The sequence below is a fragment of the Haliaeetus albicilla genome, chromosome 2 (genome assembly GCF_947461875.1).
Source record: "Haliaeetus albicilla chromosome 2, bHalAlb1.1, whole genome shotgun sequence".
Taxonomy (NCBI): Eukaryota; Metazoa; Chordata; class Aves; order Accipitriformes; family Accipitridae; genus Haliaeetus; species Haliaeetus albicilla.
Window position 1 is genome coordinate 54,186,565 of NC_091484.1, and position 21,692 is coordinate 54,208,256.

General features: G+C 40.7%; 1 protein-coding gene across 1 annotated transcript in view; it reads left to right on the forward strand.

The window, feature by feature from the left end:
- Positions 1–21,692, forward strand: part of CALCR (calcitonin receptor) — a 180,888-nt gene that overhangs the window by 83,820 nt on the left and 75,376 nt on the right. Inside the window, exon 2 of the mRNA XM_069774988.1 lies at positions 18,924–19,014. Within this exon, the coding sequence (XP_069631089.1) occupies positions 18,964–19,014 (51 nt within the window). The 5' untranslated portion in view covers positions 18,924–18,963. The remainder of the gene's footprint in view (positions 1–18,923; positions 19,015–21,692) is intronic.

The following is a 21,692-nucleotide window of genomic DNA, read 5'->3' on the forward strand; positions in this document are numbered from 1 at the left end:
TATGAAAAAGTCCTCATCTTCCAAGATGAATCTTTATTTTCATCTAAGCTTTGCTTCATGTCCTTTGTTTTAATCAACAGCATCTCATCGCATAGAAACAAACATTTTCTAGTCTTTCAGCTAGGATGTATTAGTCAATATTTACTTGGTATATATGGTATTTGTAGCTTAAATGATGGCCTAAATGATATAAATTCAAAAAGGAAATGTAAAACCAGTTAATTTTTTAATGAAATCAAACAGTTAATTTTGTTATGATACCTGGTTAAGGACTAATACTCTCCTCACAACTGAGGGAATGAAATATGATTGCATAGGGTTAACGTTCAGAGCTTTGGCACCATTCTAACATACCGGGGGCTTTCACTAGGAGCTCATTTGAAAAGGTAGGACCACTGATCGCACCACCTCGCTTTCTATACCAAGACAAAACACAGAAGATTTATTTTATATGCAACAGATCACCTTTAATTAAATGTCCTGCCGAATAGTGCTGAAGCTCTACCACCCTGGTAGACAGACAAGTGACCACTGTCAACCCACCTTTGATTACTTAGTGGGCAAAGAATTTAAGCAGGGAAGTGTCCCATCCAATAATAGCAGTGAACAACATGCAACATACGCATCCATTATCTTGGGAAAGAGAGATCAGATGTCATCAGAAGCCACAGCACCTTCATGTGGTGGAGCCTGCCTAACTGTTCAGGGTGTAGATGGCCTTCAGCTACCAATCTGCTGCTGCTGCCCACAGAAGGTCTATGGCTGCACAGATAGAAAGGGATAGCACTCAAAATGCGCAGCCTGATGGACTAGGGGTCAGTGACTTCGGTAAGCTAACATAGGATACAGCAGCCGTGTGTACTATGCCTACATCTCCTGAAATATGACCATTGTAAACCAGGTTAATGCTGTGTATTCCTCTTGAAGACGGGAGCATTGGCGGTATCAGGATACCAGTCTGCATTGCATCTTTTTGGCTGAGTCATCAGCTTAAGGAGTTGGTTCAGTATCTGTTACCAGAAGCCGTGGCAGTGTCTGGGACCTCGTGTCAAGAGCTCCAAGCATCTGTCTTCTTATCATCATCTTCCATGATTTATGCACCTGAATTTCCCCATGGAAGTCCAGTGTGTTATTATTTGGCTTTAACCCAATCTTTCTGATTAAGCAAAAGCAGCTCTTGCCAAAGATTATCATTTACGTGTGAAAATCCTTTCCTGACTTTTGCAGTTTGTCAGCCAAAATGCACTGCTGATCAGTGTAGAATACAAAGGTGATAGAGGTGTTTTCACAGATGCGTAGTTCAACCTCAGCCCATCAGATGTGTATAGAGGGGGGAAAAAACACCCTACAACTCCATTGACATGTTTATATTGGAGCAAGTCCAGCGGAGGGCCATGAAGATGATTAAAAGACTGAAGCATGTCTCATACAAGGAGGGGGTGAGAAAGCTGGGACTGTTGAGCTTGGAGAAGAGAAGGCCTGAGGGGATTTTTTTCAGTGTGTATAAATACCTGATGGACAGAGTAAAAAAAAAAATGGAGCCTGGCTCTTCTCAGTGGTGCCCAGTGAGACAACGAGCATAAAGTAAAACACGGGGAATTCTGTCTTTTACCGCAACTTGGGGATATTTTGATTTGCTGTGAAGCTTACAGAGCTTGTTCTAGATGAAGTGACACACGCTTTTTATCTGATTCAATGAAAAGTCCAATAGGGACATACCCTGCATTTTCCAGAGTGCTCAAATTTCACTCCTCATTTCTACCAAAGGTACTATGGAAAAGTTTCATTGCATGTAATAGAACTAATGCTCATTTATATTGGAAAAGGGAGCAGCTGTGTTTCACTGGTCTCTGAAGAAATAGTGCCTGTAGACAGATTGCAAGTTTGAGCCACTGCAGTAGCTCTTTGTGTCAGATGTATATGTACAATTACATATTTAATTGATAATTTTATTCTTTGATAGTTGCATATTCTGTGTATACCCGTTGACTTGAAAACCCAGTAAAATCTGATAGTTACGTTGTTATGTTGTTACTAGGAAAGAACAAAGAGCATTTGGTTCCTGCAAAAAATTAATCTTCTCATTCCTCCCCTCCCTCTCCAGCTACTGACCATCAGCTAGCAGGTCCTTCAGCTGGGAGGCAAAATATATCATTGATTAACAAAAGATATCTTAAAACCTTGGTTGTGCAAGACTGGCTGTCTCCTGGGCACCTTGTTTGGTTCCTGGCAGGACAGAAACTCATTCTGGCTGAGGAACTGACTGAAAGGCTTCTCAGGTATACGACAGAAATGTGACATTTTTTCATCTTCAGCCCAGACCTAATGTGGTATATAACCAGGAGCTCTAGTACACAGTAATTCTCAATTGCAGACCATGCACTAGCCCCCGCCCCCGACTGTAAGTGAACTTTCTGAGCTTTTTCTTAAACAATAATTTTTATTCTATTTACACATTCAGTCTCCTAAGATAGTTCTTCAAAATTGTGCATAAGGTCTCATGGCATACAAATTTCACCTTACTTCACCAAGGTAGAAATTGACTGGGCAGTTTTGCTGCAGCTTGATAAAATTGAAGGAAACCAGACTGTCTTCTCTCCTCCTTCTGCAAAAAGTTACAAAATTGCTAACCAAATGTAAGACTGGAGGCACTGCTATCTGCCTGAAGTCTTCTTGGCATTTGCCCAGTGAGATCACCAAAGTTCCCAACTGGAAGGTGAGCTCATTCTGCAGTGAATCCTGTTAAACACAGAGTCCATCAAACACATTCCTACTGCTGGTTGCGTGGTCAACAACGCAACCTCCAAGGTATAAGCTCATTGCATCATCTGAATGACTTCAGCTGGTGGACACCACAGCCTCATTTCAGCAAATCAGTTAAATAGCATTTAAAAATGGTATTTAAAGCTAGGCTTGCATTTAGATGCTGTGCTAAACAGGGATTGAGTGTAGTGCATGCCAGAGAGATCTAAGTATTTCAGTTCTCTATTGAAACATGTTCAAAGCACAAAGTATGAGCGTAGACTCTCCCTTGTGGTATTACAAAAATGTCCCACAGACATTTTCAGCAGTATTTCAGCTCTGTTTTATGGTTGAGGAGAGAGTGTAGCTTGAAGGGAAAGTAACTTTGCTCAGCTAAAATCCAGTGAGATAAAGGGAGCGTGTTTCCTGCAAACAAGGCCTGAGTATAGCACAAGGGAGAACAATGTGCATTTTCACTACCTGGAAGCTATATTGGTGGAAAACAATCTCAAACACCTCCAGCAGAGATTTTCCAGTACTCAATGAGACTTTTTTTTTGCTGTGGCATGAAATAAATAAAGGCTCTGTCAAATATTTTCACTATGATGGCCTTCTCTTACACAATGATATTATGCTCGTTGCCCTGAATGGAAGCTGATGAGCTAACCTAAATATGTTGTAGGCACTTTATTTTTATAGTTGTCATTAGCTGGGTTTGAAAGTAGGTCACAACAGGCGAGTGTCACAGTGGACAATCTGTCCTTTTCCTTGTAATTTTTGCCAAATACCAACCCCCTAAAATCTGTACTATTGCAATGAACTATGTTAATGGAAGAAGTGTATTGTCTTAAGGTGTTCTATGCTGCCTTCAATGTCAAAAGTAATGTTTGTAGTTCATGTTATGTACTGATTTTTTCCCATGTATCTTCTACTTTTCCTGGCAGAATTCATGAAAATAAAGCCAGGTTTGTGCTGCTAATGACCAAAGACCAAGTGAATGATCCAGTCATAGGTGTCAAAACTTTTGAGATAACATCTGGTTTCAGAAAATCAGTTCATTGTTTGATTTGGGACCATTATTTTAACTCAAATGTCAAATAAGCACCTAATCTAGTAGAATTACTCAATATAGATGAATGACTGGGCAAGAGTTTCACTTAAAAGTTCACAGAGCAACTGTTGTTGTATCATAGGAGCAGCATGATTTTTTGGATACTCTCCCATTACTATCAGCAATGTAACAGGTGATCGATGAAGTAATGATTGTCATAGTTAAAACACTCTAAAACAGCAAAATCCATAAATTTGCCCAACTGTCTTTGAGCACTGCCCATCTTATGATGACACTGGAGTAAAAGTGGAGTTTCAGGCATTCAGGACGGGCCAAGAAACACCAAAAGTGAAAGGTTGTTATTTTATACCAGTTGTGGCAAGTTAAAAAATACATAAAGGTATTCAGCAACGTGTACTATTCCCGTGTCCAGCAGCTGTTCTGTCTATATTGCAATGTGTAATTGCATGTTGATGAAGGCAGTACAGCAGGTGACTGAATGCAGCCTGCTGAGAGGGGCATTTCTGAAGGAGTTGTACCTAAACTAGAGTGCCCAAGAAGGATGCATGCACTTAGTCATTCCTTGCATAGCAGCTGTTAGAACTGTACAATGTGAATGCATTTAATCCTTTTTATAGTGGTTCTTTCAGAACTCACTTTCCCAAGTAGGGTTTGGGGAGTTGTTCTTTTGCTTGGGATTTTTTTTTTTTTTTTTTTTTGCCATTGGTGTTTTTGCTGTTTCTTTTTAACTGTTTTCAAAAGGATTGTGGGATTCTTCTTTGATTGCAACTGAACCTGTCTCCATTCATTGAGAGGGGAAGTAAACTTGAATGATTTAGGCATGATGTGATCCCTGGAGTAGAAATGTATAACCAGAGCTCAGTAAGCCTAGCCTAATTCTATAGCAAAGTGCTGGGGATTTTGCAGACATAATACAGACAGCTAGATATGCTGTAAACTTTCAAGATAAATTCCACATGGGTGTTTTACCAAATAAATATGGAAAGCGATTAACACAATATTCACTGACAGTAGACTAAATTAATGTTACACCAGATTTTTCATTGTCATATGCTGTAGAGCTCTGTGCTGTCTGTATAGGACTGCATTATGAATATACTTAAAGAAGGTGGGAATAGTATCTTCTGGAAAAAAATGCAGCTGGAAAAGGAGATAAAGGATAGTGGGAAAGTGCTAAATATAGAGAAGGGAACTATGACTACAAGGTCTGGAAGAAGACATTTTAGGACATATGGCCATGGAAAAGCAAGTTCTGCTACTTGTGTCTTTGCTGTGAGCTGTACTCTTACATAGGAATAGTCAAGATGTTTTTCCACAGCTGAAATAATACCAGCTTGGCAAGACTTATTCTACAGAAAGGTTCCTTTTGTAGACCCCTCCATTCCTTCTGTCCCAAACAAGATTCAGGCTACAGAGCTACGCAAACATACAACTTTTTTTTCCAGTGCCAATCCTGCTCCTGAGCTCATTTGTTGCTTTATGGTGATGTCTTCCTCTGTTAAAGCATTGCTTTTCCTTGTAGCTCTGAAACACCTGCTCAAATGGAATCAATGAATGAGACTACAAAAGTGGTATTATCTTGCACATACTGATATCAAATGAGTTAATAAAAAAACCCAACAATTAAATCTGCATACTTTTAATAAAGAAAAAACCCATCCAGATGCTGTTTGCGGCCCACAAATAAAATACGTGGCTTTTACATTGCATTTTTGCTTGTATATGTGCAATGTGGGAACAATATTATATGCAAAACTAGATCTTACTCCAATAAAACAGAGTTGGGCCTCCCACTACCTTGGTGAAGTTGGCTATCTAAGTACAGTGCAGAAGATTCAAAATGCAGCCATAATTAGAAATATTTAGATTGTTTGAGAAAAACATTCTTTAGGTGCTTTTTAATTTGGTGGTGCCTGAAAAACATACTTCATAGAAAGGTCAAGTGCTTCATCAGGATGAATACTCAGCAAGCTTTAGGCAAAAGCTACAACTTGCTTATAAGCAAATAAAAGCCTGAACTCTTTGCATCACCTAGAAGGCCAAATCAACACTAAAAGAAGGGCAAAAAAACCTCAAGACACAACCTCTACAGATCCCGTAAGAGCTTGGCTGTGTTAAATACCCTACATCTTGAGATTTTATACAGCTCTGCAGAAGCTTACACACACACAAACACACACATGCACACAGGCTTGGATTCAGCAAGACAGTCAGGATGTCAAGCAAGGTCAGCCATAGCTGCTGTTGAATAGACTATGCTGACTTCTTTCCAAAGCTCTTAGAAATCTTTTCTGAATCTCAGTGCTTATCCAAACAGGCTTCCCTTTTGTCCTCTGTCTGCTATATAAAGTACTTTCCATATGAAGGCCCTTTGTCTGGCAACGTAATTTATGGAAGAGACCATCTATTATTTTTCCACATGAAGCTTTTGATCATGGATGGGTATTTGAAGTCATTAACAGCACAGAGAGGCTAAAGTTTCAGGTCCTTTTACTCATTGCCAGTGAAATAAATACTCAAGTTGGCAACCTATGGTGTAACAGGAAAAATCTTGCTGAGAATTACAGACTACTTCCAGGTTTTTATTTTGAAAAGCCTTACAAATAGGCTGCTATATTGGAGGCATTTCTTTTCCTGTTTAACTTTACCATTTGTGGTCCAGATTATCCTTTGTCTCTGCAGCGGGATTTGGTAGGAAGATTTGGGGCAACCCTAAGCCTAGCTGTTACATAAGTGTCCAAGTTTTAGCTCTATAGGTTAAACTGAAGAACAGCTCCATGGCACCTGCATGGGTCTGGGCTGTGCTCAGGAAAGTAAAACTGACTCTATATTTTCAGCTGACTCAAAACTTGGAGGCTTGTCCTCATTAGTGACTTCAGCTGTCATTTTGGGGTTGGTTCTGAATTCCTTGGGTAATGGAGTCAGAAATTCAGTTCAGCAGCCCCAATGAAATAAAACCCTGCTAAAGACAGGCTGTAGCCAGTGTATATTAAGATTTTACCAAAAGCAAACCTTGGCATAAGGAAGCATTGAGTGTTAGTTTTGGCAGCCTGAAGAAATACATTATGTTAGAAGTGATCATAAATGGGCTTTGACTGACTTGCTTGAGAATTGCAATGGCCCCAGAGGCTTTCAGTCCTAACAATGGAGCAGGTGGGAACCAGAGCACACGATGCTTCACCCACAGCATGTCTCACCGGCCCTGGCTAACAAGATGCTTCAGAGTAGGCCCTGCTCCCCACCAGTGCCCCATCCAGCACAAAATTAGGCTAAGCATGAGCTGTCTGCCAAGGTACAAAACACATGAAAGGAGAGCGAAATCAGATAAATTAATTTGAAATAATCACAGTAATAGCAAATGGGACAGTAGTAATGACAAGAGGCCGATAAAAAGATCTGTATTACATTTAACAGGTTCTGAGGAGCCAACATTGGTGATAACAAATCATTCCCAAGCTATGCCATTTTCCTTTATGAGGTGTATAGGTTAGCTTCCCAGTGCTGTCTCAGAGCTCCACTTAATATGTGGAATGGAAGAAGGAAAACCCAGGACTCCCGGAAGGGCAGTTCTGCTGCTTTGTGTCTGTATTGCAGCTTCTGCTGAAGGCAGTGAGAACCTTGGCACTTCGGAGGATCCAGCACTGAGATTACCCCCAACAAAGTGGGCAGCAAGAGCAAAGTGTCAGCCTGTAATCTGCAAGAGAGCCCAAATTCTCAGTGTTGTCCTCAGACTGCAGGACAGGAAGAGATCTTCAATAAATGCAGCTTAATACAAGCAGAGCTTCACTAACTCCTCAAGAACTTATTTATAGTAGCTCATCTTAGCAGAATGATGCAGTCAAAGACCTAAAGATCCAAAGCCTGTGCTCTGCTTTTCCTGGCTGGCAAGGTTGTAGTGAAAGGACTTGTTTCGCTGTTGTACTGGGTTCCTCCTGCTTCATGATTTTTCTTTTTTGGGAACATTTCGTCCACCTCTGATCTGCCAGATGATAAAGCCTTCTTCCATGGACCTGAATACTTCCGTGCCAATACAACTTCTGTGATAGGTGATTGGCCATTGATAGTTACATGTATTTAGAATCTGTGTGAGGTCTTTGCTGAGACTCTGAACCCCACAAGGGTTTATGATAATTCTTCTGCTTATTAATATTTATAAGCAGAGGAAGAGGGCACCAGAGCTGCTGTTTGCATGGTATGGGGGCTGGCAGCGGATTTCCCTGAAAGGTCAAAGCTAATCTTGGTAGCAAGTAATGACAGGCCCTTCAATTGACAAGGCTCGTGCACATGTTTCAGCCACCATCTAATTTAGCCATCTCCAGGCCGTGTTTTCTTGCAAATACCTTGTGTCTCACCTGGACCCACCTATCCCTGTGGGATACCTGGATGAACCAAGACTGCAAGCCTGGAAGGACATTTGGGACAAAGAACCAAGGCTTTTTATAAGATTTTCTAGGAATATGTGAGTTACACCAGTAATGTCTTGTCTCACTGTTCAGGTGATTCCCATTCCCTATCTGTATTCCTTGCTAATCCACTCTAATTTACAGAAGAGGAGAGGAACCATAAAGAAAACACTAACCTTCTCTCTGCAGGCCTCTGCAAAGGCCCGTTCCCCCCTTTATTCTAACCTAAGCACGTGTGTGTCCACTACAAACCTCACCTGCCTAGTTATCATTGAAAGTAAATGTCTTCACATATGTTAGTCTTGAAGTCTTCCACAGAATTTTAATTTAAGTGTCTAATAGCTACCTCTTGGTAAAATGTCAGTTTATAGTAATTTACAATACGTAAATTGTCCCATTGAACTTCTGTAATGAATGTGTAATGCCATACTGAGCAATGTGTGGATTTTGCCCTAACTGAAACTGGAAATTTAGACTGTTAAATTCAATCTAACCCTTTATAGTAATGTTACCGTAATTCCTGGCAGGGACAACACAGTATCCAAGATGGAGATAATCTTGTTTTTACTGACTTACCTGTGTTTCCTTATATCTGCATCATTCATTACACCATTATATCTTCATTCATCATTACATCAGTTGTAAAAAGAGTCTAAATTACAATGACAGCTTTGGGTCACTTTTCTATTTATTGTAGTGTAGACGTGGTAACAGACATATCAGTGTTGCAGTAGATATAGTAGTTTAAGAGCATAGGTAAAGCAAGGTTTGCCAGCAGAGACAATAACTCTCTAAGTAGACCAACTGGTATATATGTAAGAGTTAGCCAAGACCTGAGACACACAAAGCCTTCTTCAGAGACTGTCACAAGGGGGCTTGCATGCCTCAAAGCTTGTCTGTCTCTATTAGGGCATTTAAAATACCCCATTAGATACAACCCTTCCAGATTAACAGTGACATATTCTGACTTCAAATCATAATTAGGATTTCTATTCATTATTAGCAGAGCTGCTATAAAATTAGAACCAGACTCAAGAAAAAAGTATTAGTGTTTCAACACAGGCTCATTTTTGTCAGGGCAGAAATGAAACCTACATCCAGCTGTAGCATGGGTTATTCTGCTGCCAAATGGGGAAAAAAATGCTTTAAATGTGTGTCATGTGCATTTGATTTATAACAATCCACTCACAGGATTTTTCACACTTTATATGATTTATATAAAAACAGTGACATAATAAGAAAGTATAATATTTTTCTTGGGTTTTTTCCCATCCCATAAAATATTCACTTGCTTCAAATAATCTATAGGAATGTATGGTTACAAAAAAAGGACCAGTGGGAGTTTGCCTGGGGAAGGATCGAATGGAAAACTGAGAGAAAATTGGCCACAAATAAATATTAAATAACTATTTTTCTTTCCAGTATATGCTGCAGCTGAAAGAAAAATTTTAACACAAATCTTAATATATGGAATCAAAAAAGTATTAATCCAAAACAGTATTGATCCAAGAGGGATAGGAGGTTGCATTCATCCAATTAGATGAAGATTCTTCCAAAGTGATACAGAAATTACTTGGGAACTAGAAAAAGCAATGCCCTTACATTCAACCTGTATCCTGCAGTTTTTCTTGCTTCTCCCTAACTCTTCATTTGTGCTTGCAAAGTCCATCCAGATCTGCCTTGTCATTATATTCTTGTTCCACTGAACTCAAATACTTGTTAGAATATTTTTAAATGCATTGACAGGCATGTACTGTACATAAGACCTAGGCTGTATGTACAGTATGGTCAGGATGCCGGTCCAGTTAAAGTCGTAAGGCAATCATGGAGGTGGCTTTTTCCTTAACTCACAGAGTTTTGACTGAAGCTGTGTAATATATTTCAGTTTATTTAGCAATGTTTATTTAGCTCTAGCCCTCACAATTCTCACTGTAAATTATACCGTTATTAATGTTAGCAACAAAGATTATTTTGCAGGTCATAAGGTCTCTGAAAAAAAGAGAATTACAGATACAGTTTAATTCCAAATATCTGTTTTAATTTTGAAAGCTATGCAAAAGATTATAATCTGACATAAATGTATGCAACTCCTTTGAAGTCTTTGCTCTACATCAGGGTAGTATTGAACCCAAGCTTCTGGATGCATCCAAGCTGCAATGTCACCAAGATTAGATAATTGCATACTTGCTCATTTTACAAGCACTGCTGCAAAGCCCTCCAAAAATTGCAAGCACTTTTGAAAAGACCTTTCACAGCTGTGCCTAAAAGGCTAAAATTATACTATGCTACTATGTGAGATGCTAAACCACAGCTTCACAGTGTAGTGAAATGGCAAGGAAGTGTTCTGCTTTGAGGAATGTTCAGTGATGAGCTTGGCATTCCTGCAGTGTGGTTGATTTCATCTATCACATGGTAGACCACTAGCCAAAGCTGCTTCATGTAGTCCCGTTATTCAAGCACTCTTAGAATATCAGGAATGCTCTGCTGTAGATTTTACTTCTCTGCTTTATTACACAGCTTTCTGCTTCTTTGTTCTATAACTTGAAAATACTTGAATTTAACATGATAACGTTTACTGGCATTTGGTAAGTTTTTTTAAAATATTGCTGGTTTTATCTTGTTATCTGTTACTGAAAGCAGAGCTAGTAAAATCTTGAGTGATACTTAAGAAATGTAAGGTTTGTATTTAACATTAGCATTACAAATCTGACTGTAAAACCAAACAAAAATAAAGCCTTCAGCATCAGATATGAACAATATGATATGCCAACTGTATCCTGAGCTGCATCAAAAGAAGCACGGCCACTAGGTCGAGGGAGCTGATTCTCCCCCTCTGCTCCGCTCTCAGGAGACCCCACTGGGAGTACCACATTCAGCTCTGGGGTCCACAGTACAAAAAAGACATGGACCTGCTTGAGCAGGTCCAGAGGAGGGCCACAAAGATGGTCAAAGGGCTGGAATACCTCAGCTATGAAGAAAGGCTGAGAGATTTGGGGTTGTTCAGCCTGAAGAAGGGAATACTCAAGGGAGACCTCACTGTGGCCTTTCAATACTTAAAGGGGGCTTATAAGAAAGACAGAGAAAGACTTTTTTACCAGGCCCTGTAGTGACAGGACAAGGAGCAACAGTTTTAAAATGAAAGAAGGTAGATTTAGATAAGATATTAGGAAGAAATTCTTTACTGTGAGGGTGGTGAGACACTGGAACAGGTTGCCCAGAGAGGTTGTGGATGCCCCATTTCTGGAAGTGTTTAAGGCCAGGTTAGATGGGGCTTTGAGCAACCTCGTCTAGTGGAAGGTGTCTCTGCTCATGGCAGGGGGTTGGACTAGATGATCTTTAAGGTCCCTTCCAACCCAAACCATTCTACGACACTTTGAAGGGTGCTGAGAGCCTCACTTAATTCTTATGTGAACCATCATTGTTTTGTTACAGTGAGATTATTTTAAGAGTGTATCCTTCGAATAGTGATTGAAGAGGATGAACTCATTTTCCAGAAATGCAGTGTGATCTACTCTCTGTACTGTATTATGGCTCGAATACAAGTGTAATTGCATGTGTTGTTTCTTCTTTCACCGCAAAGTACCAAAGTCAATTTTCTTTTAATTTCAATTCCACAACAGCTTAAACTGATATATATCAGGGCAGATGTGCTGTTGTTACTCGCCATCACTTCCCCTTCCCTTTTATCACCAGAGCCTGTGGTAAGTTCAGAGAGTTGTGGAGGCAGAAAACCTTGTCAGTCATGCCCTCCAGGGCTCAGTTTCTGCTGCAGTAACTGTCTGGGCCATGTCTTTACAACGTGAGCACAAGGGAGGACTGGAAACATGTGGCTGAGGCACAGTACACCAAAAAGCAATAAGCATGTTATTTATTGCAGCAGTAAATGCTTATTATTTATATTTGAAGATGAATTCTGCAGTATTCTTTTTCTCCCCCCCCCCTTTTTTTTTTAAACAAAGATGGTTCTTTCTGGGGTAACTTCATGTCCAGCTTAAACCCAAGCACATTTCTAAGAGTACAAAATATGGTCGTATACATTGTTCAGACAACTATTCCTGGGTAAAACAGAATTATTTTACCAATTTCAGAGACATGCAACAAGTTACATGAAGTCCTGTAAGAGGGTAAACTCCAGAAGTGCTTGGAACGCCTCTCTTCAAATACTGCTGTTGACACTTTGGGCTAAAATACTTCATATTTTACACCTTCCTAGAGTACATTTGAAAAAGGCAACAACTAAAGCTTTTGAAAAAAATGACACAGTCCAGTCTTTGTAAGTATTTCAAACTTTGGCTACCAACAAATCCCCTGAAATACTTTGCTAGTCCCTTCCTGACATTTTCTTTGCTTTTACTAGATTTTAAACTTCATAAAACCCCTTGGGCAACAGCCAAGAGAGGGATTAGGGATGGCTTCCTTAGTACTGATAAAGTAGTAATTTTCTTGGCTAATACATGGTAGGAATCACCTGCCAGTAACAGCCATCAGAGGATGCAGAATACCATAACCAGCTCTATATATAATACAAATGGGATTCATTTAACTTCAGGGACCTAGAAGCTAGGTGCCAGTGCTCAGTTAGCTACGTCAGCTCCCCTCCTAGGTAATGGAAACCTGCCAAGGGCCCTTCACCCCAGGTGCCCCTGGCAGGTGGAGGGAATCAGCTCCTCTAACTCCTTTAATGCTTTACTGTCTTTTATTTCATAAAAAGGTTCAGCCTTTTCTGAAAACCTTCTGGGTAGTTTGGCTTGCATATTATTAGAGTCCCAGGTAAATAATTCTCATTCAAAGCACATTTCTTGTATTTTTTGTTCTTTCAAAGTATACTTATCTCTGTCGTATTACCCAGTCTAATAACAACCATCTTCAGTTTTCTCTATAGTGTGTATGATCATATTGGCTGCTCAGATGGGTAGCGTGGGGGCTTTTCAAAACTTTGTGATTACCATAAAAGTAAACACAGACAAGTTTGTAGCTACTTTCTGTTTCTTTCTATTTTTGTCCAGTTTATTGGCAAGGATTTGGTTAAAGGGAAGCCTAAGGTAAAATAGCCCCTTCTTGACTAGTTTTCGATGAGAAAATGAAGCAACAAACACTACAGCTCCCATGTAATCCAAATGAATCGATAAAGTAGATTTATTTGGTCGCTTAATCTGTGTAGCTCTGAAATTGCCTATTTGCCATGGCTAATAGTTTCAATTTGTTAACATAGCACACACTCAGCTCTACAAGATGCAGTTCACTGTCTCCACCAGGCAAGCTAATGGAAATTAATGGTGATCTGCTTGAGTAACAACTGAGAAGTCATGACACAACTGAGCATTTGGCTCCCTGATAGTGAAATTATCTCCAAGACTACCAAAAGGAATGAGATAAGATCCAGGAAGTGACCTAGATGCCTGCAATTTTCATGTAGCAATGCCTTCAGGTGCCTGACACCTGAAATGAAGAATTTGGAACCTGTATTTCTCAGGAGATTTTCATATGAAAACTTCAGGAGTGTTAGACAAAAGATCAAGGAACTGTGTAAAGGTAACCAATAGGGAATACAGGAGTACAAGACATTAGATATGTCTTCTGCCTTGCCTCATCTTCCTGGTCGCTTGACTAGAGGCTGTAGGGAGGCACATCTCTCCACCTGGGACTGATGGCCACCAGCTTTATGACATATTAGGAAGAACTGAGCAGATCTCACCATTTCCCTTGGAAATGTGGTTGCCAGAAGATCCTGGTGCCAGTTAAACCATTTGCAGACCATTGCAGGCTAATGGCTAGAGCATGTGCTTGGGAAATAGGGGGGCTGGCTGTATTCCTTTCTCATGTGGGGATCACACCCATGGCATTTCCTCTGCCTGAAGAGGCTATAGCTACAATACTGGTCTGCGCAGGACCTGGGATTATAGATGTGTGATGTACAGCTCACTCCTGGCCCAAAGCAGTAGCCTAAATTAGGAACACAGAGGTAAAATGTCCAGCTGGGAATGAGGGGACAATTTTAGTACTTTCCCCCAGACTATCTGTGCATTTGGTAATGCAAACAGACCTACAACCTCCTCCTTGGATCCAAATTCCCTAAATGCTCAGCAGCAAGGTCTGCTGGCTTACCTATGTCTTGCCCACGTGCCTCTGCCCTGTGTTTCCTACTCCAGTGTGAACGCAGGTAGAGTGGGTTGGTGCCCTTCTGTGCTGAGTGGCAAGGCACTCCCTAGGTGGGTCTGAAAGCCTCTCCACCAGTTAAGAAATCCTAGAGACCTTGGGGTTGGAGGTGGGTCCACAGCTATTCACCCCGAGAAAGCTGCACGGAGTGGAAAGGAAGCCCTGTAAGGAACTTGCAGCCAAACAAGGAGGTAGTAAGTGAATTTTCAAAGTTTCTGGGGGTAATACACCAACTGAGAAAGAGGTATTTTTGCATCACACTTCTGTTCTTAGCTACAACCCCCACAAGTCCTGTTTTGTGCCGTTAAAACCATTTCTCCCTCCAAAGGTATGTCAGCGCTATTGTGAAAGATGGCATTGCAGAATTATCAGAGCAGAATAATTAAATGAGAGGTTTTTTCCAGTTCTTCCTCCAAAAAAGCCTTTCTTTCTTATCATTTCTTCAGACCTGTGCAAAGAAGTGTTGCTCTACTGCCCTCTTTTGAATCTTCCCCCTTATATCCTCCTTTCTGACTAAATTTGACTCCCCTTGTTGGCCTTGTGCAACTGGCTGTGCAGGGAGGGTTGTCCCACCTTCTGGGTAACCCGATGGTAATTGTAATTGAAGCCCTGTTCAGCTTAGTACTACAGCTGCAGAAATCAGGACAGAGCCAAAAGAGATGTCATTACTAAGTAGGATGCTATGCTCATCCTCAGATGAGCTTTAGGACTAATCTCAAGGTGTCAATAGTATTACTATAATAGCTGAAGCAGGAGGAATATCTTAGCACATAATGAGCTATGCTACATTTACAAAGAAAGAAGGAACAATATTCTAGGTTAAAAAACAGACGGGGATGTCATACATAACTATTATAAGCAACAGAGGGTGAAGAATTAATACAATAATGGAAAAGTACTGGGCTTTAGCAATGTGCTTGTGATGAATCACTAGATATGGATGTTCTAAAAATGAAATGCGTGAAGCACATTATATTATCTTAACATCAAGCAAGGACATTGTTGGACTTACAGAAAAAGGATAAATAGTATAGAAACAGGAATCAGGACAGCACCTAAAACCTGCTTGTGAACTTCAGCAAATGAAACAAATGTTGGGGTCATTGTAAATTTATTAAACCCCCATAATAATCATTCTTACATTAGGTCCAGTGATCCCAAGAACTATCAGTACATTATCTATAATTCCTGTTGTTTATTGTAATAAGCATCATCTCAGGAAAACGTCATGCATACCTTGAAACATCTGCAGTGAAGAGCCATCTAAAATACCTATGCATAAAACAGCTTGAAAGATTAGAATTTATTGTTCCTCCATCTCTAAAGGTAAAAAACATGTATTCTATTCTAAGTGTGTAGCTGAAAACTGATTTCCTCACCTGCTTCATAGTGTGGCCCTATAGTGTGGATGTGGAGGTAGCACAAATCAGGTGGTAATAAGCAGCCAGAAGGCAAGGAGAAATGGCTTTCACAGGTACTGTCATGAAAGCCCATGTGTGCTTGAGTCACAGCATGAGTATGCACTAGGGACCAGGCTCATTTCTGATTTCTCCCCCTGTGTTCCTGGTAGCACAGCTCCATTGCAACTCTGCTCTCCGTGAGGCTGCTTTGGTCTGACCAGGCTCCCTTCAGCTGCAAGCAGGCTGTCCGTGGGCAGTAGTTGGTGTAAAAAAGTGATAGTTCTAGCACAAAAGACCCAAAACCCAAGGCACCCTAGTGTACTGCTTTGCACATCCCAGCTTGCCTGTCACGTCACACCTGAACCTGGATCACTGGAGACAGGGGCAGAGCCATGGAGATGCTGGTCTGTTCTCCATCCGGAGGCTGACAGGGTCCATCTCTTGTGGCTCCCCTTTATGTGAGTCTTTCTGCCTCCCTGTTGTTTCTGCACTGCCCATTGACCAACACTTTTTACCTTCATGTACATCTTCATTTCAATGCGATCATCATCCTTGATCCAATACTGGTGCTAACCCAAGCGTGCTGTAGTGTTATGGGCTGTTCTTATGGTTAAAGTAGAGAAAAGCCACTTCTTAGTCAGGGGCTTTACACTTGGACTGTTAAAATATTGTTGTTCAACAGTTGTTGAAAGTGGTGTCACTGGAAACACTCCTGTGAAAGAGGAAGAAAAATGAGATGCTGGATTTTATGTAGCATCTCAGCCATTCCTGTGGTTAGAGCCGGCTAGAAGAAGGAAGACTAGAAATATCAAGACTATATAAGATTTAGCGTGGGAAATAATTCTTACTCATTTACTCATATGTAGTATCATATGGCACAGTCATCACAGTTAACAGAGGGGAAAATAATGTGTTATATATTTTACAGATGGCTTTTTTTTTTTAATTAGGAGAGACAGGAGCAAGAAACATTTTAAATAGCTCTTTCAGTACATAGTAACAAATGTTCACAAACTCTCCGGAGGGTAAGATCTACCTGCAGCTACAGCTATAACCCAACTTAGTGCTGCAAGCACTCCCAGCACAAAATACAGGAAAAGTAGATGTTTTGCAGGTAACTTCAGTTGCTATTGATTTTGCTTATGCTTTCTAGGCCACAATATTGTGTGCCATTTGTGAAAAGTGATGTGTATTTTAAAACTGTCAACAGTTTGTAAGGCAAAGTCCTTCCTTTGCCTGCTTTTCACCAAATCCCTATAGATGCAGCAGAAGTAATGAGGCTAGCAAGAAAAATAGAGGCACCTACCAGACTGGCTCTACACCGCACTACAGAACACTTTACAGTACAGTGTGTAACTGTATGTATACCATATTCGTGCTTGTATATCTGCTCATTGCACAGCTGACCAAGATGCATTGTTTATATCTTCGTGAATCTTTTTGGCAGTTTTGAACCAATACACGCTGCAGTGAATAGTCTGGAGAAGATGCAGACAGTTCCAGGCATTTTCCTCTGATCTAGCTGTCCAATTTTTGCTTCAGTTGAGTTGTCTACCATTGCTGATCAAATACAACTATGTGGCTGACAGCGTAATTACATATTATTTCTGTGTCATTTGCCTGCCCCATTACCTCTGGCTCACCAGAATGGTTCTGGCAAGGCTCAGACAGTAATAAGGCTACTTCTTATTAGAGGCAAATCCTCTGAACCCCCTTTTCCATCACTTTGTGTTTTATGTAATCTCAGTGACACAGAACTGCAATGCTCCCATTGGGATCTTGTAGGAGATTTACATCCACGTGTGCTACACTAAAGTGGAAGTGCCACACCTTTATTACATTTTGAGATTACATATTTCTAGTTTAGATGAGGACAGTTACAACTGATCTCATATTTTCCTTTCCCTCTGAAAATGGGTGACCTTGAGACCATTTCAAGATGAGAAAAGCTGTTACAGTGCTGTTCCAGAGATAAATGTTACACAAGTGGTTGTGTTGCTTGCTACATGTCAAGTAGACTAAGCATCCAAGTCTGTGTGCCTTTTCCCATTAAATTTCTGGGTTTCAGATATGTAGGGTGCTTACAGGATTTTTTGCCCAGGTAGAAAACACCTCACTCCTAGTTTTTAAGCTGTCTGAAAAATAAAGTTGTGTGAGTGCTCACTGTCTTACTGTGGCTGCAGGTGATCTATAGGCATGTTGCTCAGCCCATGCACCACTAGTGGTCCATGAGACATCAGAATGCACCGTGTCTTGATGAAAGCCATGTTTCTCACTCTAATGCAGAAGTTCCATTTTTATAAAACTAAAAATGACATGTTAATGCAAAGAGCTTTGCTTGCTTGAACTCCCAAAACTGTGAAGCAATATGATGATACATGGCGGCCCCTTCATATTTTTCCCAGAAAGGCCAGATGGGTGTTGATTTAGGAAAAAAAAAGAAAACCAAAAAGCTGCCAATCCAGTTCCCTCCCAGCCTGTGGACTCGTGTCCATGCTCTCCCTCTGCTGTACTTTGTGCGGCTGAAGCAGTCGTTCTCGACAGCCAGAGGGTTACACTGCCATGTGTGCATCCGCAGCCTGGCCAAGCTAGCTGCATTAGGGAGCATGCAATTCCACAGTCTGGTTCCCAGTGTCTCTCTTTTCCTGCCACACTTGCTTGTTCACCTAGCTGGGTGTTACCCAACCTCTGGCTTTCTCTAGCCCCGTAAATATGCTTTTTGAGCTGCCATTATGCTTATCTGTGAACCAGATCTTTCTGGGGGTTTTAGGTCATTTTTAAAATACCCAGATTCTTCATAGGTCTGCAGCCGTGAAGGTTAGAAGCAGCTGAATCAGGACAACCAGGGTAGCCTCAGCTGGCAAAGACACAGAGCTTAACCCAATTCTGCTGCTGGTGATGTAGTAACATGGAGCTGTACCCCACATCAGCTGAATTCACCACTAGAGATCTACAGAGGAGGCCACATTAAAAGCATACTGGCCTCCAGTGAAATCAAACATGAGCACATGCAGGGCTGGACACACACACACACACACACACACAGGGAGTCCACTTTAAGTCTGAAAAGATGCTCGTACACAAAGACAAGGATTTCATCTTAACAGGTAAAGTCTAATGCTGCTTTTGTTTTTGTTCTTTAATTCCCAGAAGGGTCAGCTACGACGTGTCTCTCCAGGAAGACTCCACAATGAAAAAAACAACCCACGGTTGCTTCTTACTACTGATCATCTTTCTAATTGTAAGTATGAGAAAACTGAACTGCTCATGACACATGCCAAATTTAAACTTGCGATGTTCAGAAAAATGAGTACTGTTATATTTGTTATACTGCGCAGGTGAAGGAATGAGTTCCCTTACCGATAAATTTCAAAATAAGGTTAATAAAGTTTCTAAATAAGATATTGCATAAAAGTTTGAACTTGAAACCATTGTTTCTTGGTGAGACAGAACTGGCAGTCTGAAGAAGGTAATGCATGTGATTTTTCATTTCTCCATTTTACAGGCTGCAACATATAAGTGACATGGAAACTTAACGTGTTTGAAAACTTCCTTAACTTTGTTGTGTGAGACAGACTGACTTAAGTAATTGTGGTTTCTCACTGTTTATAGTTACTCTGCTATTAGGAAAGCAACTGAAATGGAAAATAACAGTATAAAGTTTAGTTATTCAGTTCAAATGCTATTTTCAACTGTTTAATATCAATATTACAGTTATTTCGATGTATGCAACATGGCTGAGTAACTGGTGTTCTAAACATGTAGTAAATTCATTTCTACCTAAATACCTCTCATGTAAGTTGAATGCTTTCTCCAATCTCTACTTGTGAAACCTCAAATTATTAGCAATTATCATAAAATCATAGACATTACATGTAGTCAGAAATGAGAATACTGCCCAGAGCCTCAGTTACAGAATGGTGAGAATATGTCTGAATGATGCTACTGGGAACAAGCACCTCTCTACCTTGGTGTGGTATGAGTAACTTGCATGCTGGATGCCACCTTATTCCCCAACTAACTGTTTATCTCTGTGTTCCTGAAGAAAGCTTTGATTCTTACTCTTCTTTTGTTTTGTTGGTTAGCTCCTCATGCCCCTCTGCTTCTCATCTTCTCTTCCAACACCTGAATGTGGAACATTTGTGTGCATCTCTCCATCAATTCCCATCCTTTCTGGCTATAAGTTGTAGAAATGGGGCTAGAACACACGTTGGGGAACAGTAGAGACTGCTCTCCCTGGTTTGTTTGTTGGGTTGTGTCCCTCCTCTTCTCTCAGCCTAGCATAACTTGCCCCCAGTGCTGTTTGCCACTTAAATTTATATGGATAAAAAGGAAGGAATGAAAGTAGACAACAATAAGAGAACAATGGATAGAAAGAGGGAAAAAGAAAACAATTAAATGAGATCATGGAGAACCCAGGAGAACAGCAAAGAACACCTTGCTTTGGTAAAATAATAAATTCATAGTTCAGCATTAGAACCCTCAACCAAAGAAGAGCTGGAGAGCAGGAGAAAGAATGGAGGAAAGTTAATACATTTCTGCTAACTTGGTCTCAGAAGAATTTGTCCAGAATTGGTTAGTGATTTGAGGAATCATCCCTGTGCTTGGCAGAAGTCTTCTGCCTTGAGGTATGTTGGAATATTCTGGTATTTGTGACCTATTGTGGCTGTTCCACATAGCCCTGCAAGGGATGCACATAGCAATCCACTGGCTGGGAAATCACCCATGGTTAGAGATGTCTCTAACAAAACAGCCTGACAGAGACCAGATTCCTTCTGGGTTTGAATCCCAGCTGATCTCCATAGCCTGACAGGGGCCTTGGCAAAGAACAGTGATTCTTCCTATAACAAGCCAATGCCGACTGAAGGAACAGTTATTTTAATTCCCCAGTCAAGTGATAAGACTGTAAATATTCTGATAACTAAAATTGTCAACAGCATTTCCAAGCATCTGAGGTGCTCTGACCTACAGCTTGGATTTGTAGGTCAACCCTGAAGGACTGGGCTGATCCTTGCCCTGTTGTCCACAAATCTTTTAAATTTCTCACCCATGATAGCATATGTGCAACGTTAGTTCTGTGCTCATTCCTGCAGTACTCCAGGTCTAGGACTTCTTTAAGAAACTGCAGTGAGATCTGCATCCCTTTCCTTTTAGATATCTTTGCACCAAAGGGCTGTCCAACTTCTGATCTCAATAGATAACTTAAGCACAAATTTACTTACATTTTCACTGTTTCAATCTCTATACTCCTTCCTTCCCCACTGCAGTGGCCATACTGTCATCTACTTAGACCCGTCCTAGAATAATTTATCTTCTGGTAAGGGAGAAGCCATGGTCATAGAAGGAGGCCATGAACAAGCTCTGTTTCCTTGATGACACTTGCCAGAACACTGCCATTAGATCAAATATGAAAAATATTTGGCATCAGTCATTTTTCCAAAAATTTCCCCACCTGTAGCTGGTAGAAAAACATTCACTTTTTACATTTTATTGGCAGTCTGTAATAAGGACTCTTCCAAAAAGACTGCTCCCACTCTGTTGGTTCTTCTAATCACACCTTGGTTCCCAGAGCCATGAGCTGCTGGGACTTACATGTCAGCCGCTGTCTGAGGTTGAAGAAGATAAAGTAATTAACGTGATTTGTGACACAGGGGTGATGTCCCATTCCTGTTCTCTACCCATCCCACAAACCATCCTCCAGATCTTTCTTCTTTGATGGCTTTGATGGTTTACTGTCATCCTCTTGTCCGTGTCCTGCACTCCCAGCAAGCTGTTGCAAAGCAACACAATCTATTGAGGTCCTTGCTTTCTCCTCTGGGCTCCAGGCAATCTGCTTATGCCATTTGTCCCACTGTAGGTGCCAGTCCCGCTGCGGTGGTCACCGCTATTGAGAAGGGCATGCTTTTACCTGAAATTTCT